General features: G+C 28.8%; 1 protein-coding gene and 1 pseudogene across 3 annotated transcripts in view; one reads left to right on the forward strand and one right to left on the reverse strand.

Moving 5' to 3' along the window:
- LOC145190754 (aspartate--tRNA ligase, cytoplasmic-like) overlaps nucleotides 1–18,375 on the forward strand; it is a 36,784-nt gene that overhangs the window by 12,445 nt on the left and 5,964 nt on the right. For all 3 annotated transcript variants that reach the window (XM_090091531.1, XM_090091532.1, XM_090091530.1), the window contains 12 exons: nucleotides 70–99; nucleotides 424–481; nucleotides 606–698; nucleotides 1,461–1,563; nucleotides 3,848–3,950; nucleotides 4,097–4,171; nucleotides 4,269–4,325; nucleotides 4,486–4,597; nucleotides 5,026–5,073; nucleotides 5,593–5,679; nucleotides 14,146–14,237; nucleotides 14,345–14,400. In XM_090091531.1, the coding sequence (XP_089947657.1) occupies nucleotides 70–99; nucleotides 424–481; nucleotides 606–698; nucleotides 1,461–1,563; nucleotides 3,848–3,950; nucleotides 4,097–4,171; nucleotides 4,269–4,325; nucleotides 4,486–4,597; nucleotides 5,026–5,073; nucleotides 5,593–5,679; nucleotides 14,146–14,237; nucleotides 14,345–14,400 (914 nt within the window). The remainder of the gene's footprint in view (nucleotides 1–69; nucleotides 100–423; nucleotides 482–605; nucleotides 699–1,460; nucleotides 1,564–3,847; nucleotides 3,951–4,096; nucleotides 4,172–4,268; nucleotides 4,326–4,485; nucleotides 4,598–5,025; nucleotides 5,074–5,592; nucleotides 5,680–14,145; nucleotides 14,238–14,344; nucleotides 14,401–18,375) is intronic.
- LOC149886876 (uncharacterized) lies at nucleotides 10,945–12,574 on the reverse strand (annotated as a pseudogene).

Below are 18,375 nucleotides of genomic sequence, written 5' to 3' on the forward strand. Positions count from 1 at the left end.
ACCCCATTATCACTTAAATGGAATTGACACAAAAGTCTTAAGTTTAAAATCTTAAATACAATTTTTTAGGATGCAGAGGTTGCACAACAGAATGTTGATGTAAGTTTTTAGTTTTTTGAACAATTTTTTATCAGTTGTAAAGTTTTTATAACCAACTTGAAACTAAATAAAATATTTAAAACTGTTATATTCATTTCAAATAGTGTTGAATTTAATTACTTTTTCTTAATGATCTGCCGTGAGATCTCTTTGTCTTTTTTTTTAATTACATCCTAAAAATGTTAATCAATGGTTGGTTTGATAATTCTCAGGCGTCTTCAAATTACTTTTTGAAGTTTTTGAAATACTTAATCATTTAAAATCTCTCATCTAATTTAGAACTCTTATCTCTTATTTTTATATTGTTATTGTGTAAATATGTAGGATTACAGCACTGGAATGTACGGAGATTTACCAATGGCTCAGTCACAAGTAAAAATTAGTACGTTTTTTGTAGTTATCTCTGTAGTCCTTCATAAGGTTGGAGTGTAATATTTTATTATTGTTAAGATGTATTATTTTGGTATTATAATTCAGTATTTTACAAGTTACTATTTTTTCTTTAGGTAGGGTTTGGACCAATGTTCGTGAACTCAATCCCCTATTAAAAAATCAGAAAGTTCTTCTTAGAACTCGTCTTCATACCAGTAGAGGGACAGGTCTCTTCATGATTATTCATCTAATATTCTAAGTTTTCTAGCTACACTATTCCCCTAACTTTAATAGAGAAATGTAATATTTGTCTAAAAAACCCTTATTTAATCTATTCAAATTCTAATTTAATCTACTCAAATTGTAAGAAACTGTCAATATTTCATTAATTACTGCTACATTCTATGTAATATATGAAACATGTAAATATGAAAAATTATTACTTATATAAAATAATAAAAATAATTATTTAAATATTGGAAAATGAAATAGTAAAACTACAAGAACATAAAAGTTTCTGTTTTACTTAAACTTTTTTATAAAGTTTAATTCAAGATTGTTAAACTGAATTTATAAGACAATTTAAATTGTAATGTTATTTTTAATTAAAAATGAAGTAGCTTTTTCTGTGAATAGTTAATTTACTTTTAGTGAATGTAAACCTTCATTATTAACAGTTTTGTAATTTGTGTATGTTTTTCTTAATTTTTTAAAATTAATATTGCATATTTAAAAAATTTTTTCATTCTATTAGAAAGTTGTAAATCAACTATTATTGAAAAGTATTTTCAGTAAATCTTCATAAAGTCTCTATTAAAGTTTTTTATAAACTTATGTTTATATCACCCTTGGTTGTCTCTAAATTAGAGACATAAATTTATTTCTCCAATTAGAAACATAGTCCATTATGAAATAATTTGAAATTTTTTTTTTCTTTCAAGGCAATTACAAATGTTTCAATCAGTTAAATACATAATATTATATTTTAGGTAAACAATGTTTTTTGATGTTACGTCAACAGCAATTTAGTGTGCAAGCTCTTGTTGCAGTCAATGATCAAATAAGCAAACAGATGGTGAAATTTGCAACCAAGTATGTTCTTGTATTAAAATTCAGTAATTTATTTTTGCAGTAAAATATTAAAAACCTATTTTGAACTACAGTTTATCAGTGTATCTAGAACTAGTTTTAAAAAGTTTTAAAGCCACGTAATATGTTTCACAAAAGTTTCATGAATCATTCCACTGTGTTAAAGCTTTTGAAAAATGGAGTAATAACAAAATTTTTGGAAAACAAAATAACTTCTATAACAGCAATTAAAATTATCAATTAAACCATGTCAGAACATGTTGATTTTAAATCTCAAAGAACTTAAAGTGAAACTAACCCTGACAATCAAAGCTCTAAACTATTGCAGATGAAAGATAGTTATAACTTAGCTCATAGTAACCTTAGCACCTCAATAGCAAGTATTAAAAGTAAAGATGAGTTGTACAAGTTTTATCGAAATAACTCTCATTTATCTAATAAGCAAATTTGTGATGATTTTGTAGCAATTGAATACAATTAAAGGTCTGCTTTTTGTTGGATTATGATTCCAGGAGATGTTGATCTTAAAAAGAAACCTGGAAACAGTAGACTGGTTAAAATAGTGACCAAAGATAACATATTAAAGCTTAAATAAAGTTCAATCATCTTTCTGGTTTTTCTCAAATATGCATTGCCAGATTATCTGGTTGCACCCAGATGTTGCAAAACTCTAAGAGGCTTTTGTTATCCAAACTACAGAAAAGAGCAGTTGGAAATGATTATTTTTACTCTGATGACAAAAACAGCTCACCAAATCATGTTAATTTTGATTTTCAGTCGAACTTTGATAAAAAGTTACTTGTGTACTTATGCATTTTGCTCAAGGAAGTCTTGCATCCATTTTTTGTTCCACGTGGGTTAGCTTTAGATCAAAAGTTTTAGAGCCTTTATTAAAAAGCACTATTCTACTGGTGGCTATGTGTTTTAGCTAGACCTGGTGAGTTCTGGATATGCTTGACAAGTCCAGGAGTACCACAAGAGCTAAAACATCAATTTTGTGTCAAAAAGTATAAATCCAGCTAATTAGTCAAAGACACAACCAGTTGAGGATTTTTGGGGAAATACAGACAATGCAAATTGTGCAAAAGCATGTTGAGAATGTGAAGAAAATACTTGATTTTATTTGTTGTTATGGCAGTGAATAATCTTTACTTTTTCTTTTTTTCTTTTTGTAACTTGAAAACATAGATGTTTTTCTTTCTTGTAAATTTTAAGTAATAAACTTTTGAATAAAATTTACTTTTTTATGTAAATTTCAATTTACTGACAAATTTTATTTGTAAAATATTAGTATAAAAAAAATTTCCAATTGTTATTTTATATATTTGAAAGTCTCAAAAGCAGATATTTAGTTGCATGCTATCAGGTAGCAAAATTTCTATACTTTAAAGTTGCCATTTTTTAAAGTATAGTAAAACAATACAGTAATATTGTATACAAATTAAAGTATTTCTTTCCTTGGTTTTAAAATTTGTGATGAAAAACCTCTTTGTAAAGAAATGTAAATTTACATTCAGCAGAGATATGTCATAAATTCTTGGTTAGATAACCTGATAAATCTGTTGATATTTTTTCACGATTGGCTGCCTTTGACTGTTTGGGGTTTTTACAGAATTCAAATTTTTAAATCTTGTGAAATATTACCAGTTAATCTCTCTTCATTGATTGAGGAGTATTTCATGAGTTATTCCATATTTGTTGGCTACAGTAAAAATGTTAACTTGTCTGCCATTTGCTGTACTTTCAAAATGCTAGCAGATGTATATCAGCTTTTCAGCAGTATCGGCTTGATTGTAGCATTATCAACACTGACCATTATAATTCTATTAAAGGCTTTTTACTTCCAAATATAGGGCTATTTGCCTGTAAATAATAGACATCGCTTTTGAGAAATTTTGGATGGTGCCATCAAGTATTCTTGACTGACTCTTCATCTACATGAAGCAACAAACCGCTTAAGCTGAAATTGGTGGGCAATATCATTTTAAATGTTGTTGCAACATTTGAGCAAAGTCAAGTTTTCAGACAGATTCCCATATATGACTATAGAAGTATTGTTAAGTACCTAAAAATTTTGTTGAGCTATTACAAAACAAAAAAGGTTATAAATTATATTGCATATGGTAAGAGCTCAAATTGGACCCTCTAGATCAGTTTAGGTTTTGATGAAGATTTTTTGAGACAACTTTTGATTACCACCAGAATATTTATAGAATTGTTATAAATCTTTTCTTTTTAATGTGTTGGATGCACATTATTCTTAAGTATTTTGAAATTAATGCTTTAGCATCTCAAAAGAGTCAATTGTGGATGTTGAAGGGACAGTTGTTGAAGTAGAACAAAAGATACTAAGTGCTTCACAAGAAGATGTTGAAGTGCATATTGAAAAGGTTAGACTATGCTTCTTTAACAAAAGTAAAATCAAATAATGAATTAAATTGCATTACTATTAACTTGGGTACCCTGAATGATGATATATAAATATTAATTAAGTCTTTTGCGATGTTTTAAGTCATTTTATTTTCATTACTTTTAGATATTTGTTGTCAGTAAAGCTGATCCTAGGTTACCATTACAAATAGAGGATGCATCAAGACCAGAAAATGATGATGTAAACTTTTTAATAGTTGGAATTTTCTTTTTGTAAATTTTCAATGTGTTGCTGTAACAAATATGTTAACTTTTAATGTGTTTTTTTTATCTTAAAGTCACTTGCCCATGTCAACCAAGATACAAAATTGGATTATAGAGTTATTGATTTAAGAGTATGTTTTGTTTGCCTTTTTTAATCATTGTGTAAATGTTAGCTGTTTGTTCTTCACACCTGACTGATTTGCTTTATTTAATATTTCTCTAGAAATTAAGTGTTGCCACTAAGCAGAGAAATTTAAAAAAAGAGTTTCTATATTTTTTTCTTTTTAAAAGACTATAACCAACCAGGCCTTATACAAAGTGGAAGCTGGTATTTGTAAGCTGTTCAGAGATCATCTTGATTCAAGAGGTTTTACAGAAGTGCATACTCCTAAAATAATTTCAGGTAGGATTATTTGCTTTATTTTTAATATAGGTTGTTTATTACTCTGAGGTCAGGCTAAGAATTTATATAGTATTACTTTACCACTGATAATTTTTGAAGGCACTGTAGCATTTGAATAAAGAAGCAATGGCTTAAGTATCTCAAGTCATTGTATGTTTTATTCATCCTGCCATTGTGGTCTTAATCATTTTCTTACCTTAAATTACCATATAAATTATTATAAAAGATATATTATTGTGTTATACAATAATTGAGTCTTAAATAACAGGTAATATGAGTTGATGACCCATTTACAATTCCATTTTTTCTAAGAAATGCACATGCATTATACGTATATATTTAAATTTTTTCCTCATGATTATTTGTAAAGGTTTGTTAATCTATTAAGTTTAATGATAAAGTTATTTTATATTTTACAATATTTTTAGCTGCAAGTGAAGGTGGAGCAAATGTTTTTAAAGTTTCCTATTTTAAAGGTAAGTTGGATAAGTAATAAAAATTGCATCAGAGATCTTCAATGCAAATATTCTCAAAAACAAGTTTATCATATATTTATTGTTTCTTTGCATTTATTCAATACTAAGACCCTTTCCAGGTTTAAATATATTCTGTGCATAGTTACATAGTTTTATGAATTAATTTTATATGTGAAAGTATATCAATTTTAAAGAAACTATGAAAAATTATTTGTAAAGAATTTTGGTATATAATAAAAAATATGAGATTTTCTACTGTATAGAAAAGGAGCAGGTCTAGAAGGAAGTTAAATTGCACGAAAATGTTAGAAAATTAAATTTCTCATTTTAAATGTTTTCTGTGACTCAGAGCCATAAGTAATGCTCATATTTTGTTTGTTACCAATAAGTAGAGTTCTGGTGCTTTTATTTTTTAATTGTAGAAACACTTCAGAAGTAATAAAAGCAATCTTATGATTTGACCATTTTTATATTATATCATACTCTTAAAAACAATTTGTTCAATTCATTTATCTTAAGGCAATGCTTATTTGGCACAATCTCCACAGCTTTACAAACAAATGGCTATTGCTGGTGATTTTGATAAAGTTTATACCATTGGGTCAGGTAAAATAGAATTCTGTTATTTTTATAAGTGCAAGAATTTAAAATTTAAAACATCTGTTGTTGTTTTATTTATAAAGTCTAGCAAAAAGTTTAACCACTTCACAGCTTGTTTATTTTTAGGTAGATGGTAAAAAAAAAGCATATTTTTTTTATATTTTATTTATAATTATACTAAAAAACAGGTAAAAAAGTGTTTACAGGTATGTATTTATATAGTAATTTTTTTGCATATGATAAGTTTTAAAACATTTCAGTGTCACTCAGGCAAGTCAGTGCGTGAGAGCATACATACATACATACATACATACATACATACATACATACATACATACATACATACATACATACATACATACATACATACATACATACATACATACATACATACATACATACATACATACATACATACATACAAACATACATACATACATACATACATACATACATACATACATACATACATACATACATACATACATACATACATACATACATACATAAATACATGCATGCATGCATGCATACACTGCAGGCCAAAAGTTTCCGGACACTTTGATTTTGTTTAATTTTTTAATTCAAACTCCCATAATTATTTCAATAAAATTCAAATATCATATTTATTTTTTAAAAGATACATATAGTTACTATTTAAGAAAAAAAAAAGACAAAAAATGAAATAAAAAAGATACTAACAACACTATTATTATTAAACTGTCTTTTTGTCAAAAAATAACCCACGAGTTTTTATCACTTTTTTTGCGATCCGTGATATCATATTTATTAATTTATTTATTATTTCGGGTGTAATTGATAACCAGGATTCTTCTAATATTTGCCACAGGTGCTCTTTGGATGTTGGGCATTTTTGTCTGACCTTTCTGTCCTATTCTTCCCACAGTAACTCTATTGGGTTCAAATCTGGTGATTAGGCTGGCCAGGTCATGTTTTTGAGGACACCATTATCCTTTTGTTCCTTTATATAGTTTTTACATAATTTTGAGGTGTGTTTAGGGTCATTGTGCTGCATAAAAACAAAACCACGACCAATAGTTCTTAAGCCAGAAGGTATAGCATTGTTTTCTAGAAATGTTTTATATTGTTCTTTTTTCATAAAACCCTAAATTTTAACTAGGTCACCTACACCAGCTGAAGAAAAACATCCCCATACCATAACTGACCCATCACCATGCTTGATTGTCGGCACTAAACACTCTGGGATCATTTTTTCTTTTGTTGTTCTTCTGATGTAAATTCAACGTCTTTGCCCAAACAGTTCAAATTTTCTTCTGTCCAATTTTGGTGGTCTATAACCCATTGTAACCTTTTCTTTTTATTTCCAATCCGTAGCAACGGTTTCCTGACCACTATACGACCAGAAAGTCCTGCTTGTCTAAGACGTCGTTTCGTAGTGGTTAATGAAATAGATTTTGAATGACTCCTATTAAAGCGTGAAGTTATTTCCCGGGGCTGTAAGTCTTTGATTTCTTTTACTCATCAATATTATACTATTATCTTCAGCTTTTGTTGTCTTTCGTGGTCCATCAGATCTTTTTTTGTCTTCAAAAATGCCTGTTTCTTTCCATCATTTGATGGTATCTTGTACAGTACTTCTGGCAACTTGTAATTTTTTGCAAATTTTACGAACTGAATAACTTTCTTTATGTAATGTAATTATTTCAGAAAGTTTTGCAACCATTAAAGAAGGTTTTTTACCCATATTTTTAATTAAATAGTCGAATTATAAAATTTAAAAATTTTTTTGAAGATTTTTTAATGCAACCGTCATTAATACCAAATGAAAACTAAACAAAACTAAATATTCTTAATCATTTTAGTCGGATATCATTATATTATAAATATTTCCTTCATGTTTCAACAAATAAATAACTTTAACAAGACCAAACTCTTAACAGTAATGTAACGCTATATCAAGTTAAAATAAGCAATTAAAAAAAACAAAGTTATTTATGCAAGTTTGAGGCCAGTAATACCTAATTACTGACCTCAAACTTACATAATTACTTAAAATTAGTAAGTTTAAGTATTATAAATTAATATTATTGATTAACTTAATGATACAGGATAGATTTTAGCTTTTTATATAAAAAATATCAAGTGTCCGGAAATTTTGGCCTGCAGTGTACATACATACATACATACATACATACATACATACATACATACATACATACATACATACATACATACATACATACATACATACATACATACATACATACATACATACATACATACATACATACATACAGAAGATAGTAAAGAGAAGGCCTTAAAATTTTTAAGGCCTTCTTTTTACTATCTTCTTATTTCATTCATATATTTGTTTATTTTTTATGTAAAGGCCTTCTCTTTTTTTACTAGATGGGTAGTTAAATCAGGTAGTATGTTTTAATATGCTACCTGATTTTAATACCTGATTATCAGAACTACCCAAAATATGGAACTACTCACTAGTTGGGTAATTTTTTTATAATATTGGATAATATGTATTTTTTTCTTTTCTTTTCAGATTACCAAAACATCAAGCATATAGGCATTTTTCATTAAAGCCAATGACAAAAAAGCCACCTACAATTAGTCTCAAAAAATTCACAGCAATGCAGGGATGTACAAGTGTTTTGCATAAACACCACCAAAGAAAACATGCAGATCTTTTCACAGAATTAGAAAGAAAGGATGCAGATAGAATGAGGGCTAATGACTCTTTTGAGGTTGATTTTGATGACTCTGAATTGCAATTACTAATTAGACCATCTGAACCACAACAACCACCTACCAAATAGCCCAGAGAAAAACTGGAAAAGAAGAAAGCCTAGACCAAAGGTCTTGGATGAAGATAATATTAATTAAGGCTAATTGCAGGTGGGTGGTAGAAGAGATGAAATTATTTTCAGTAGTGGAGGTTAAAGCATTCATTCGCATGCTCAAAAGTGCTACCTTAGGCCACTAAAATGAAATTTCAGCACATACACTGAGTTGCAGAGCAATTCCAAAAATCTATAAGTTCATGAAAAAAACCATTATTGACTTATTAAATGCAGAAAAAGGTGTACTTGAAGAAATTGGCTCAACATTAGATATCTGGAGTGCCAGAAAAAAACCATTCTTGTATAAACTTGACAGGACACTACCTAGACAAATATTTCCACCTAAGAAGACTCCTATTCACAATGAAGTATTCTCCAGAGGACCATACAAGCAAATAATATCAGTGTCAAGATAACAGATATGGTTCACAAAATAGAATTGAATCTCAAAACAGTGAGGTTGATTACTGTTTTTTCAGACAGGACTGCAAACATTCAAAAGGGATCTAAAGCAAATAGTGAAGTTGATTCCAATATGTGGTGTGTTGACCACAAGATCCACTTGATTGTCACAGGTTCATTAGCTGCAAAAGACCAGGAAAAGAAAATGTACATAACCACAATGGAATCAACTTCTTAAAAAGATTTCGGGTTTGGTAAACTGTTTTCATAACTCAGGGAAGAGGACAATTGATCTTGAGAACAAAGCAAAGGCCCTTAAAATGACAACAACTACTTTGGTCCAGAACTGTCCGATGCGCTGGAATTAAGACTTAGCCCAGCAGGAATCAATAATTGCGTTTCTTCCAGCAATCAAGCAAGTAGTTGGGCCTTGTTGGTGACACATCTTACTCAGAATTGAAAAAATTGATGCCAGATGAATCTGAAATTAGCAAAGTCAAAACCATCATTAGAATTTTGAAGCTATTTGAAGTATTTTCAAACTATGTTTCTACCGACAAGATAGTGACCATCCATAAGGTTGTACCCATGCTTGTTACAATAAAGTTAGGACTTAAAACAACTCAAAAATTGATAAAGGATCCCTTAATCCAAGAAGTGACAAACTACTTTTTGCTGGAAATCAATAGAAGATTCCCACATTGTGAAAGTATACAAATGGAGTACACTGTAGCTCACTTCTTGGATCCCCAAGTAAAAGAAGCAATTAAAGAAAGACTGGACCATTTTGACTTTACGAGGTACACCCTTGTGAGCTGAAGGACCTTGTTGACATAGACACTGCAACCCACACCACCTGAAACCTCATCCCAAAACATAGAGGATGCAGACTTTTTGGATGTAGACAGTTTGATGGCTACTTTGTTAGACAATCACCACACACAAAGTTATGGAGCAACATATACACACAAAGAAGGGAAATCAGCTGCAAAAGAAAATGTAATAAAGGAGGTAGACAAATACCTTGGTGATGCACCAGCATAAAAAACAGCAAACATTTGCCTTGACCTTGTTAACAAATACCCTATGCTTGCAAGGCCAGGTGATCGCTTACTAATGAGACAACACTAAATAGTCACTACTTCTTAAACCATTAATATAATTTCTACTTCAGAATTCAATAATTTTAGTTCTGTAAAATGCTAGTGATACAGCAACATTAGTGCTATAATTCAGGCATTTGGCAAGAAGGTAGCTTCACTGTAGTTATGAATAACATCAAACTTTTTGTATACTATTATTAACTGCATTTATTTTTATGTTCATACTTTATTTTGCTTCTTTAGGCTTCTTAATATCAACTGAAACATCAAAATTTTACTAAGGGTCTGCGTATCGTTATTATTTTGAAACGATAACGATATCAAACGATAACGATATCAAACGATATGAGTTTGTCTATGAAACGTTAACTTATCATTTGAAACAGTAATATTGGCTTTTTTTATTGGTTTATCGGAATACATTAAAATAACGAGAATACCAATATTTATCGGTATAATAACGATATTTTTTACAATATTCCAATTTTTTTTTTTAAATGATAAATTTTAGCTCAAATATATTACAAATCTTCAAGTCGAGTAAAGATGTTGTTTTGCCTATCTTTACCGGTTTTACAAGTTAATCTTTCCCAATTGTATATATTATCTAGATGTCTAACTTCACAAAAATTCTGTAAAGAAAAAGTGAAGCAACACTGTTCTCCAAATTGACCCCCAGGTTGAAACTCTCCCCACTCCTGATTTTTTTTACATTTAATCAATCATATGCATTAGTAAACACAAAATATGTTGGTCAGAAAAATCTAAACTAAGTGCTAAATATGTATACTTGCAAAATTAAAATGCATAATTTTTGGTTTTTTTTCTTCCAAAATCAGCCATTATGGTAGTCAAAATAACCCATTAATATTTATTTATTTCATTTACAAAAAAACCATAATATAAATACATTTGTATCACAAATGATATTAAAGTTGATGCTTGTTCAAATTAAAATTTACCACAGCAGATTTTAGCTTTTCTCCATAACTTTTTTGTCCAATGTTTCTTTTATAGTTCATCCAAGGTTTTTTTAAATTTGTGATGAACTGATTCACCACATTGTTCTGCATAGCTACCTAAGCTAATATTATTGAAATCTACAAAGGTGAGAATGTGACACACTAAAATATGTATTTTCCATGAAACTGTCAAGTCATAGCCAAATACATCTTTTGTATATAGTTGAAGACTAGAAAATGAGCTTTTGAAATCTTCAATTTTAACAGAAATATCTGTATCCATTTCCAAACCAAACACAGCTGATTTCACTAATGAAAACTTACGCAAGCAATTCAATATTGGTAAAATATTGATTGCTGCAGTTAAGGTAACATCCCTCTCCAAAAAATCTAACCGGGGCATAAATCAATTATCATTGTTTCCATCTAAACCTACACCATGATACCCTCTCATTAATATGTAATGTGTTTTCAACCAGCTTTGAAAAGCTGGCCAAACATATTAAAGCAAAGTACAAAGTTTATCCACAACTCCCATCATAATGTGAAGCTCAGGTGGAGGAACAATGTGTTCAAGAAAAGTTTCTTGATCTTCTTTTAAGTAAATTAAAAGAGGATTTATTACATTTTTGTATTCCTGCATTTTCAATCTTTTTTTTCCACCATATACATATTGATCATAACATAAGTCTATGGAGCCAAACGTTCTTAATTTCCCTGCTTCAAGGGAGCATTCTCCTTCACAATACAGACAGGCATATTTGCCAGAGTGACTTGAAAGTTCTAAAAACACTATTTGCACACTTTAGGTCAAATGCCATACTGAAGTTCACTTCTTCAAGTTGAAGAGGTGCTGATAATTTTTGGAGATATTCAGAGTTTCCTGCAAAGATATTCAGAGTTTCCTGCAATTCAGTCGTTTTAAAATTAATACTCAATTCTACAGCACTTGTTAGATTCCTGTGTAAAGTAGAACATGATTTTTTGGTTTTATTTTTAGAGAGTTCTAATGCATTTTATAGCTCCATAATATTTTAGAACAAGATGTGATTTACTTTCTTTTTGACTTAATTTCATTTACTCCAACTGTAACAGAGAAATGATTTCCACCTGTAGACATCTTGAACTGCTCTACACTTACAATACTTTTACTCTCCATTTTATTCTTTAACAATCCAGATCCTACTTGTTCTGCATGTTTATCTCCAAGTGATTCACTAATATCTATGATATTGATTACAGCTTTACTTTTGCAACAATCATGAGAAACTCCTCTAAAATTATTAGTAAGAATTTTATAACAATTTTTTAAATAAGTAAAAACAATAAAAAATCTATTGAATGAAACTTTAAAATAACATAAAGAGAAAAAATGTTTTAACTGATCCTATTTTAACGTTATTTTTAAATTATAAAATCATAAATGTAAATAATCTATACTAAGATTTAAGTAGCAGAGTCCACAGATTTTTTCAGCCACATTTAAAGTATTTGACCCTAGCTAATTATTTGTTGTCTGGATACATAGCAGTGAAGAGGTTCGCCTAATAGTTCGCCTAATATTTACCTGAAATATATTACTTTCTATCAAATACATTAGTCTACCTGAAGTATATATAATATCAATATGTGTGTGTGTGTGTTAATACACACACACACACACACACACACACACACGCACACACATACACACACTAGCTAGAAAGTATGTCAAAGGTACTTAATGTATATATATATATATATATATATATATTAATGGGTTATTTTGACTACCATAATGGCTGATTTTAGAAGAAAAAAAACCAAAAATTATGCATTTTAATTTTGCAAGTATACATATTTAGCACTTAGTTTAGATTTTTCTGACCAACATATTTTGTGTTTACTAATGCATATGATTGATTAAATGTAAAAAAAATCAGGAGTGGGGAGAGTTTCAACCTGGGGGTCAATTTGGAGAACAGTGTTGCTTCACTTTTTCTTTACAGAATTTTTGTGAAGTTAGACATCTAGATAATATATACAATTGGGAAGGATTAACTTGTAAAACCGGTAAAGATAGGCAAAACAACATCTTTACTCGACTTGAAGATTTGTAATATATTTGAGCTAAAATTTATCATTTAAAAAAAAAAATTGGAATATTGTAAAAAATATCGTTATTATACCGATAAATATTGGTGTTCTCGTTATTTTAATGCGTTCCGATAAACCGATAAAAAAAAAGCCGTAATTATCGTTTCAAATGATAAGTATCGTTTCACAGACAAACTCATATCGTTTGATATCGATATTAGTTCAAAATATCGGTTCATACCGATATACCGATAACGATACGTAGACCCTTGAATTTTACATCCTTTAAACTACAGTTTAATGTAAAGCTTTAAGAAGAAAAATAAATCATGAATATAAAAATATGAGTTAAATCTCTAGATGTGAAAAGAAACCCAAACTTGCTTTCAGTGTTTAATCAATGAAGCCAGCATATAAAGTGCCTTGTTGATTGTTCCAATGGAAATACTGGATCTCATTTTATAGTGATATATAATTTAACAAGTGTAGCAAAATGATGCATATGTTTTCTTTTTTTGAATTTTTTGTTGTTGTTAGTTTAGGTATTGGCATTGAGATTTTACAATAAAGATAAGCATAGTTTATTAATCAGTTAAAAGTTTGATGAACTCATGTAAATTTTTTTGATTAAATTAAATATAATTACTTTTTATGTACCACACAAAATGTGGTACAAACTGTATAAACTAATAAATTTCCTAAATTATTTTTTAAAATTTCACAAAGCTTACTAAAAAAATATTTTGGTCCTCACATGACATTTTACAGTCAGCAAAAAACCAAATTTGAAATAAATTTCAAATCGAATATTATATGTATATGTATGTGGTAATAAGTGTGGTAATATAGCTGTTTTATCAATGTGTTTTTATAATAATGTAAAGTTTGCCACTGAACAAATGTAACTTGAAATTCTTCATCAAGATAATGTAATTTAAATTTCTCTAATTTAAATTCATTCATATAAGTTCCAAATTTATAAACTTTATGTAGGTTCTTGTTTAATTAAAAGATTACAGCTCATGCTAATTAATTATATTAATTATTGTTAGAAATAAAAATATCATTTGATTCTTAAACAATGTTTTTTAGTTTTTCGTGCTGAAGACAGCAATACGCATCGTCATTTGTGTGAGTTTATAGGGTTAGATATAGAAATGGCATTTAAAGATCATTACCATGAGGTATGTACATGCACTTTACAAAAATCAAAATTCTTTTTTCTGTTCATTCCTGTTTATTTAAGGTTCATTTTTATTTGCTTATTTATTTATCATTTTTAATCCTTTAGGTTCTCCAAGAAATTGGGAATTTGTTTATTGCAATTTTTAAAGGATTGAGAGATAGGTTGGTTAAATGTTAAAAATTTATTCAATAGTTTAAATTTATTCAAGTTCTTGTAAAAGTTATTGATAAGTACTCAGGTTTGAATGCAACACCTTACTACTACACCTTACTATATATATATATATATATATATATATATATATATATATATATATATATATATATATATATATATATATATATATATATATATATATATATATACAGATAGATATTTGGGCAATTCCACGCAAGTGACGGTCGTAACATTTGACGCTTTTTTAGCCATTAAAAAATAACCAAGAATGGTATTTACAGGAAAATTTCCAGAAATGTTAAATACTATTATATAATTTAGTATGCAAAAGTTAAATCATTCAAGTGTTCAACTTATTTGATAAATCAACTTAATGCAGCGTGACGGTCGTAACGCTTACTTTTTGACAAATCTAAACAAATAAACTTTGTCAATCTTTATGCAGCCATCTACTCAGTGAAAGAAAAAATCCTTTGCTGTGTTCTTTAACTACACATTGAATTTCTATATGGTGAGTTTCATAGATTTTGCTTGAAGTTTTCCGAGAATTTTATTAAGTTTTTTGTCGTGACGGTCGTAACTGTGACGATCGTAACGAAAAAGCCAAAAATGAAAAACAACAAATAACGCAATGAATGATATAGTAAAAGCTAAATGATTATAAAAACCAATTAAATTATGTTAAAAAATATGAATTTTATAACATTATCAAGGTTATCCATGATGTTTCTTCAATACTGGGATCGTTTTATTTGGAGTAGGCAACAAACGCTTAATGCTATTTATGCTCCCTGTTTTTTTTTGTTTTATTAACTCTATTTAATACAACTCAATATCTAGGAGTATGTACTTTCATATGCCTTGCAAATGTTTTAAGGAGCCGGGAATCCAATATAGGAAAAAAATATCTTAGAATAGTAAATTTTTTTTACTAATATATAAGTTTTAAAATTGTTCCGCAACCCCATCACAAAATATTAGAGAATTTTGAAACCAAAACCTTTCCATTTTTTACTTGCCAGAAATGCATTTTGGTAATATTTGTAATGACTTTCACTTCTTCTATTTTATCAGCTATTAAGGCCCAGCTTAGATTAATATCGTCTGTGTTGATAAAATCTAACATACGTTTTGCACCCATTTGATGCTAAGAGAAAGTCTTTAGCGCTTAAGACGACCACTTCACGAGATTTTACGCTGTTCCAAACAAATCGCTTTAATGACCCTCCTACTCCATCAACTACTCCTTTACCGTGAGAGGTAGCAAAAAAGTTCCATTCTATACTTTGAAAATGATATATCACAGAGCAATGTTGTATGAATTTGGCCATCTACCTATTTTTGAATTGAGTGCATGGACCATCACTCCATAATATAACTTTTTATATAATCAATGCAATAGAGGTCAAATATTTCACTCAACTATGTAGTAGTGGCGCGTTATGTTTCATCATTATCTTCGGATATTATTACAACTGTAAATAAGGTAATAGTTGACTGCGACCAATAAGCAGCTTAAACAGCATCCTGATAACCGAATGTATAGTTTTGTGAATAATCAAAGTGTATCAAAATTTGGTCTGGTTCGAGATTTTCTTTTTGATTGCAAACTCTAGTAAATTGTCGCGGAAATGTTTAAAAATACCTTTTATTTTTTTTTTTTAATGTTGACTGAGTACACAGCGATGATCTTTAATCCATCAACTATAGGTGATTAAGGTATCCATGTCTCCGTTTTCGGGCAAAGAAACTTTCAATAGTTTACTATCATAGTTTCATTAGTTACTCAAAGTTTCAAAAAAAACTTTAACAAGTTTAGTAATAAGATGAATAAACAAACTTCAAATTAAACAATAAACAAAACTGATTTATATTATAACTTGGTTTAAATGATGTAAATCATTTGAAATGAATTAAATCGTTCGCGCTTAAAGTTTTTTTTTTAAGTAAAGAAGTCGTGATGAAAAAACTAGCATATCGTGATGGTCGTAACGTACTTAGTAACATGTTGAAATGGGGATCTAAAGCACTTTAATGTTTTTTTTTTGAAACGATGATAAAGTATGTATAAGTATCTTTACTTTTACCATGATTGCAGTTTTAAAAAGTTTGATACAAAGCATAGAAAAAACTTTTCGACTTTTTTTTGTGACAGTCGTAACGTCTTGTTTTCATTAATATGCTCTTCTTATAGACCTAGTTAGAGTTCGTTTTTATAAAAAATATTATGCATAATGTTTAATTTTGCCTTTTAGTCAAACTTAGAAGTAATAGTTATTTAAAAAAACAGCACTGAATCTTTTTTCAACGCTTCACAACATGACTATATGTAAATGTCAATAAATGCTCATATAACCCTTACAACTTTAAAAGTATGTTATAGTATAATAAAATGATTTTTTTAATAAATTTTTTTCTTAAAAGTATTTTTAAATAACTGGAAAATAAATTTAATGCGGTTATTATATGTCGCCGTGAATTTTTTTTTTTTTTTTTTCCTCTTTTATGTGGAATTGCCCATATATATATACATATATATATACATATATATATACATATATATATATATATATATATATATATATATATATATATATATATTAGGGTTGATTTTACCCCGGCCTATTGCATAATGTTGCAGTAGTTGGAGGTAGTTGATATAAGATACCTAAAAAAATTTCAGCAATTTTTGATGAATAATGGTTTGCGGATTTAACTTTAAAGATTATTGTGATTGTACAAAACACGCTATAAAAAGCTTGATAAGTGGAAATTAAAATTTTCAATTATGAGAATATATTAAAAAGTTTATCTCATTTAGTAACTTATAAAATTTATTCAAAAATTTCATCATATGAATGGAAATAGTATCCTTTTGATATATATGCTTGACACATCTTTCTGCGAAGCAATTTTGTCAAGATGCAGCTGTGTCAGTTCTCAAACCCGTAAACGTAATGGGATACTTCCAATACTAGTTTAACAGTTCTCTCTACACTAAGAAAGTGAGATGGGAAGTCCAGAATATCTGGCTTAACAGAATTGTTTATGAAGTATTGAATTTCTTGTAAATTGTAAAATGTTGCGTAGTAGGAGGTTCCATAATGTCTGGAGCAGTGAGGTCTATCAACTCATACCAGTGATTGGCATTAAAATTTATTACAGGAATTTCAATATGTTTTGCAAGCTGGCCAAATTTATTCTGTAAATATAAAATTGTGATCAATACTGCGTAATGATCATATTTAAAAGAATAAAAAAATAATTTTTTTAAGTTACTAAGTCAATTCAACAATTTAAAAAGATTTTGTCTAAGTGTCAGTAATGATTGAAAACCATGATTTCGGATTTTGTTGTCATCATCTTTAAACATGGCATAGAGAATGTTTTCAGGTCTTAGGCAGAATGTGTTATTTTTAATGTTCTGCTTCACAATACATATCACAACATTAAATGGGAGAATATTTAGTCGAACGATAGCAGAAAAATGAAGATGAGGAAAGTCGTGCAGCTTGGATGATTATTTATTTCAAACCTTGCTGCAAAGTAGACTAGTTTTTTTAAAGACTGCTTTGGTTGATTGTTTCTTTTATTTAAACAGAGAATGTGAATAGCTAGAATTAACCACCTTGCATGGTTAAATGGGGCAATTTTATAAGCAGCCCATTTATCAGCAACTTTACCAGACCCTACTACTCTGCAATACTCAAATAAAAGTCTTCAATCACTACTAAGGTCTTTCAGTACTTTTTTTGGAATATACCCAATAACTATAGGATTTGTGACAGGTTCAAACAAAACTTGATGTAAATCCTGAATATTTTCAGCACATCTTTTTGCCAAGAGGGCCACTAAAGCTTTGTGGTCCAGTTTATACACCATCTAGTTTTTTAAAAAGAGCTCTTAAAAGAAGTTCGTTTTAATGTAGCGCGCACCCAATGAGGTGCAGTTTTTGTTTT

This window comes from Hydra viridissima, unplaced genomic scaffold, assembly GCF_058129835.1.
Source record: "Hydra viridissima isolate aposymbiotic clone 2 unplaced genomic scaffold, HvirCarnegie_v1 scaffold_6, whole genome shotgun sequence".
Lineage (NCBI taxonomy): Eukaryota > Metazoa > Cnidaria > Hydrozoa > Anthoathecata > Hydridae > Hydra > Hydra viridissima.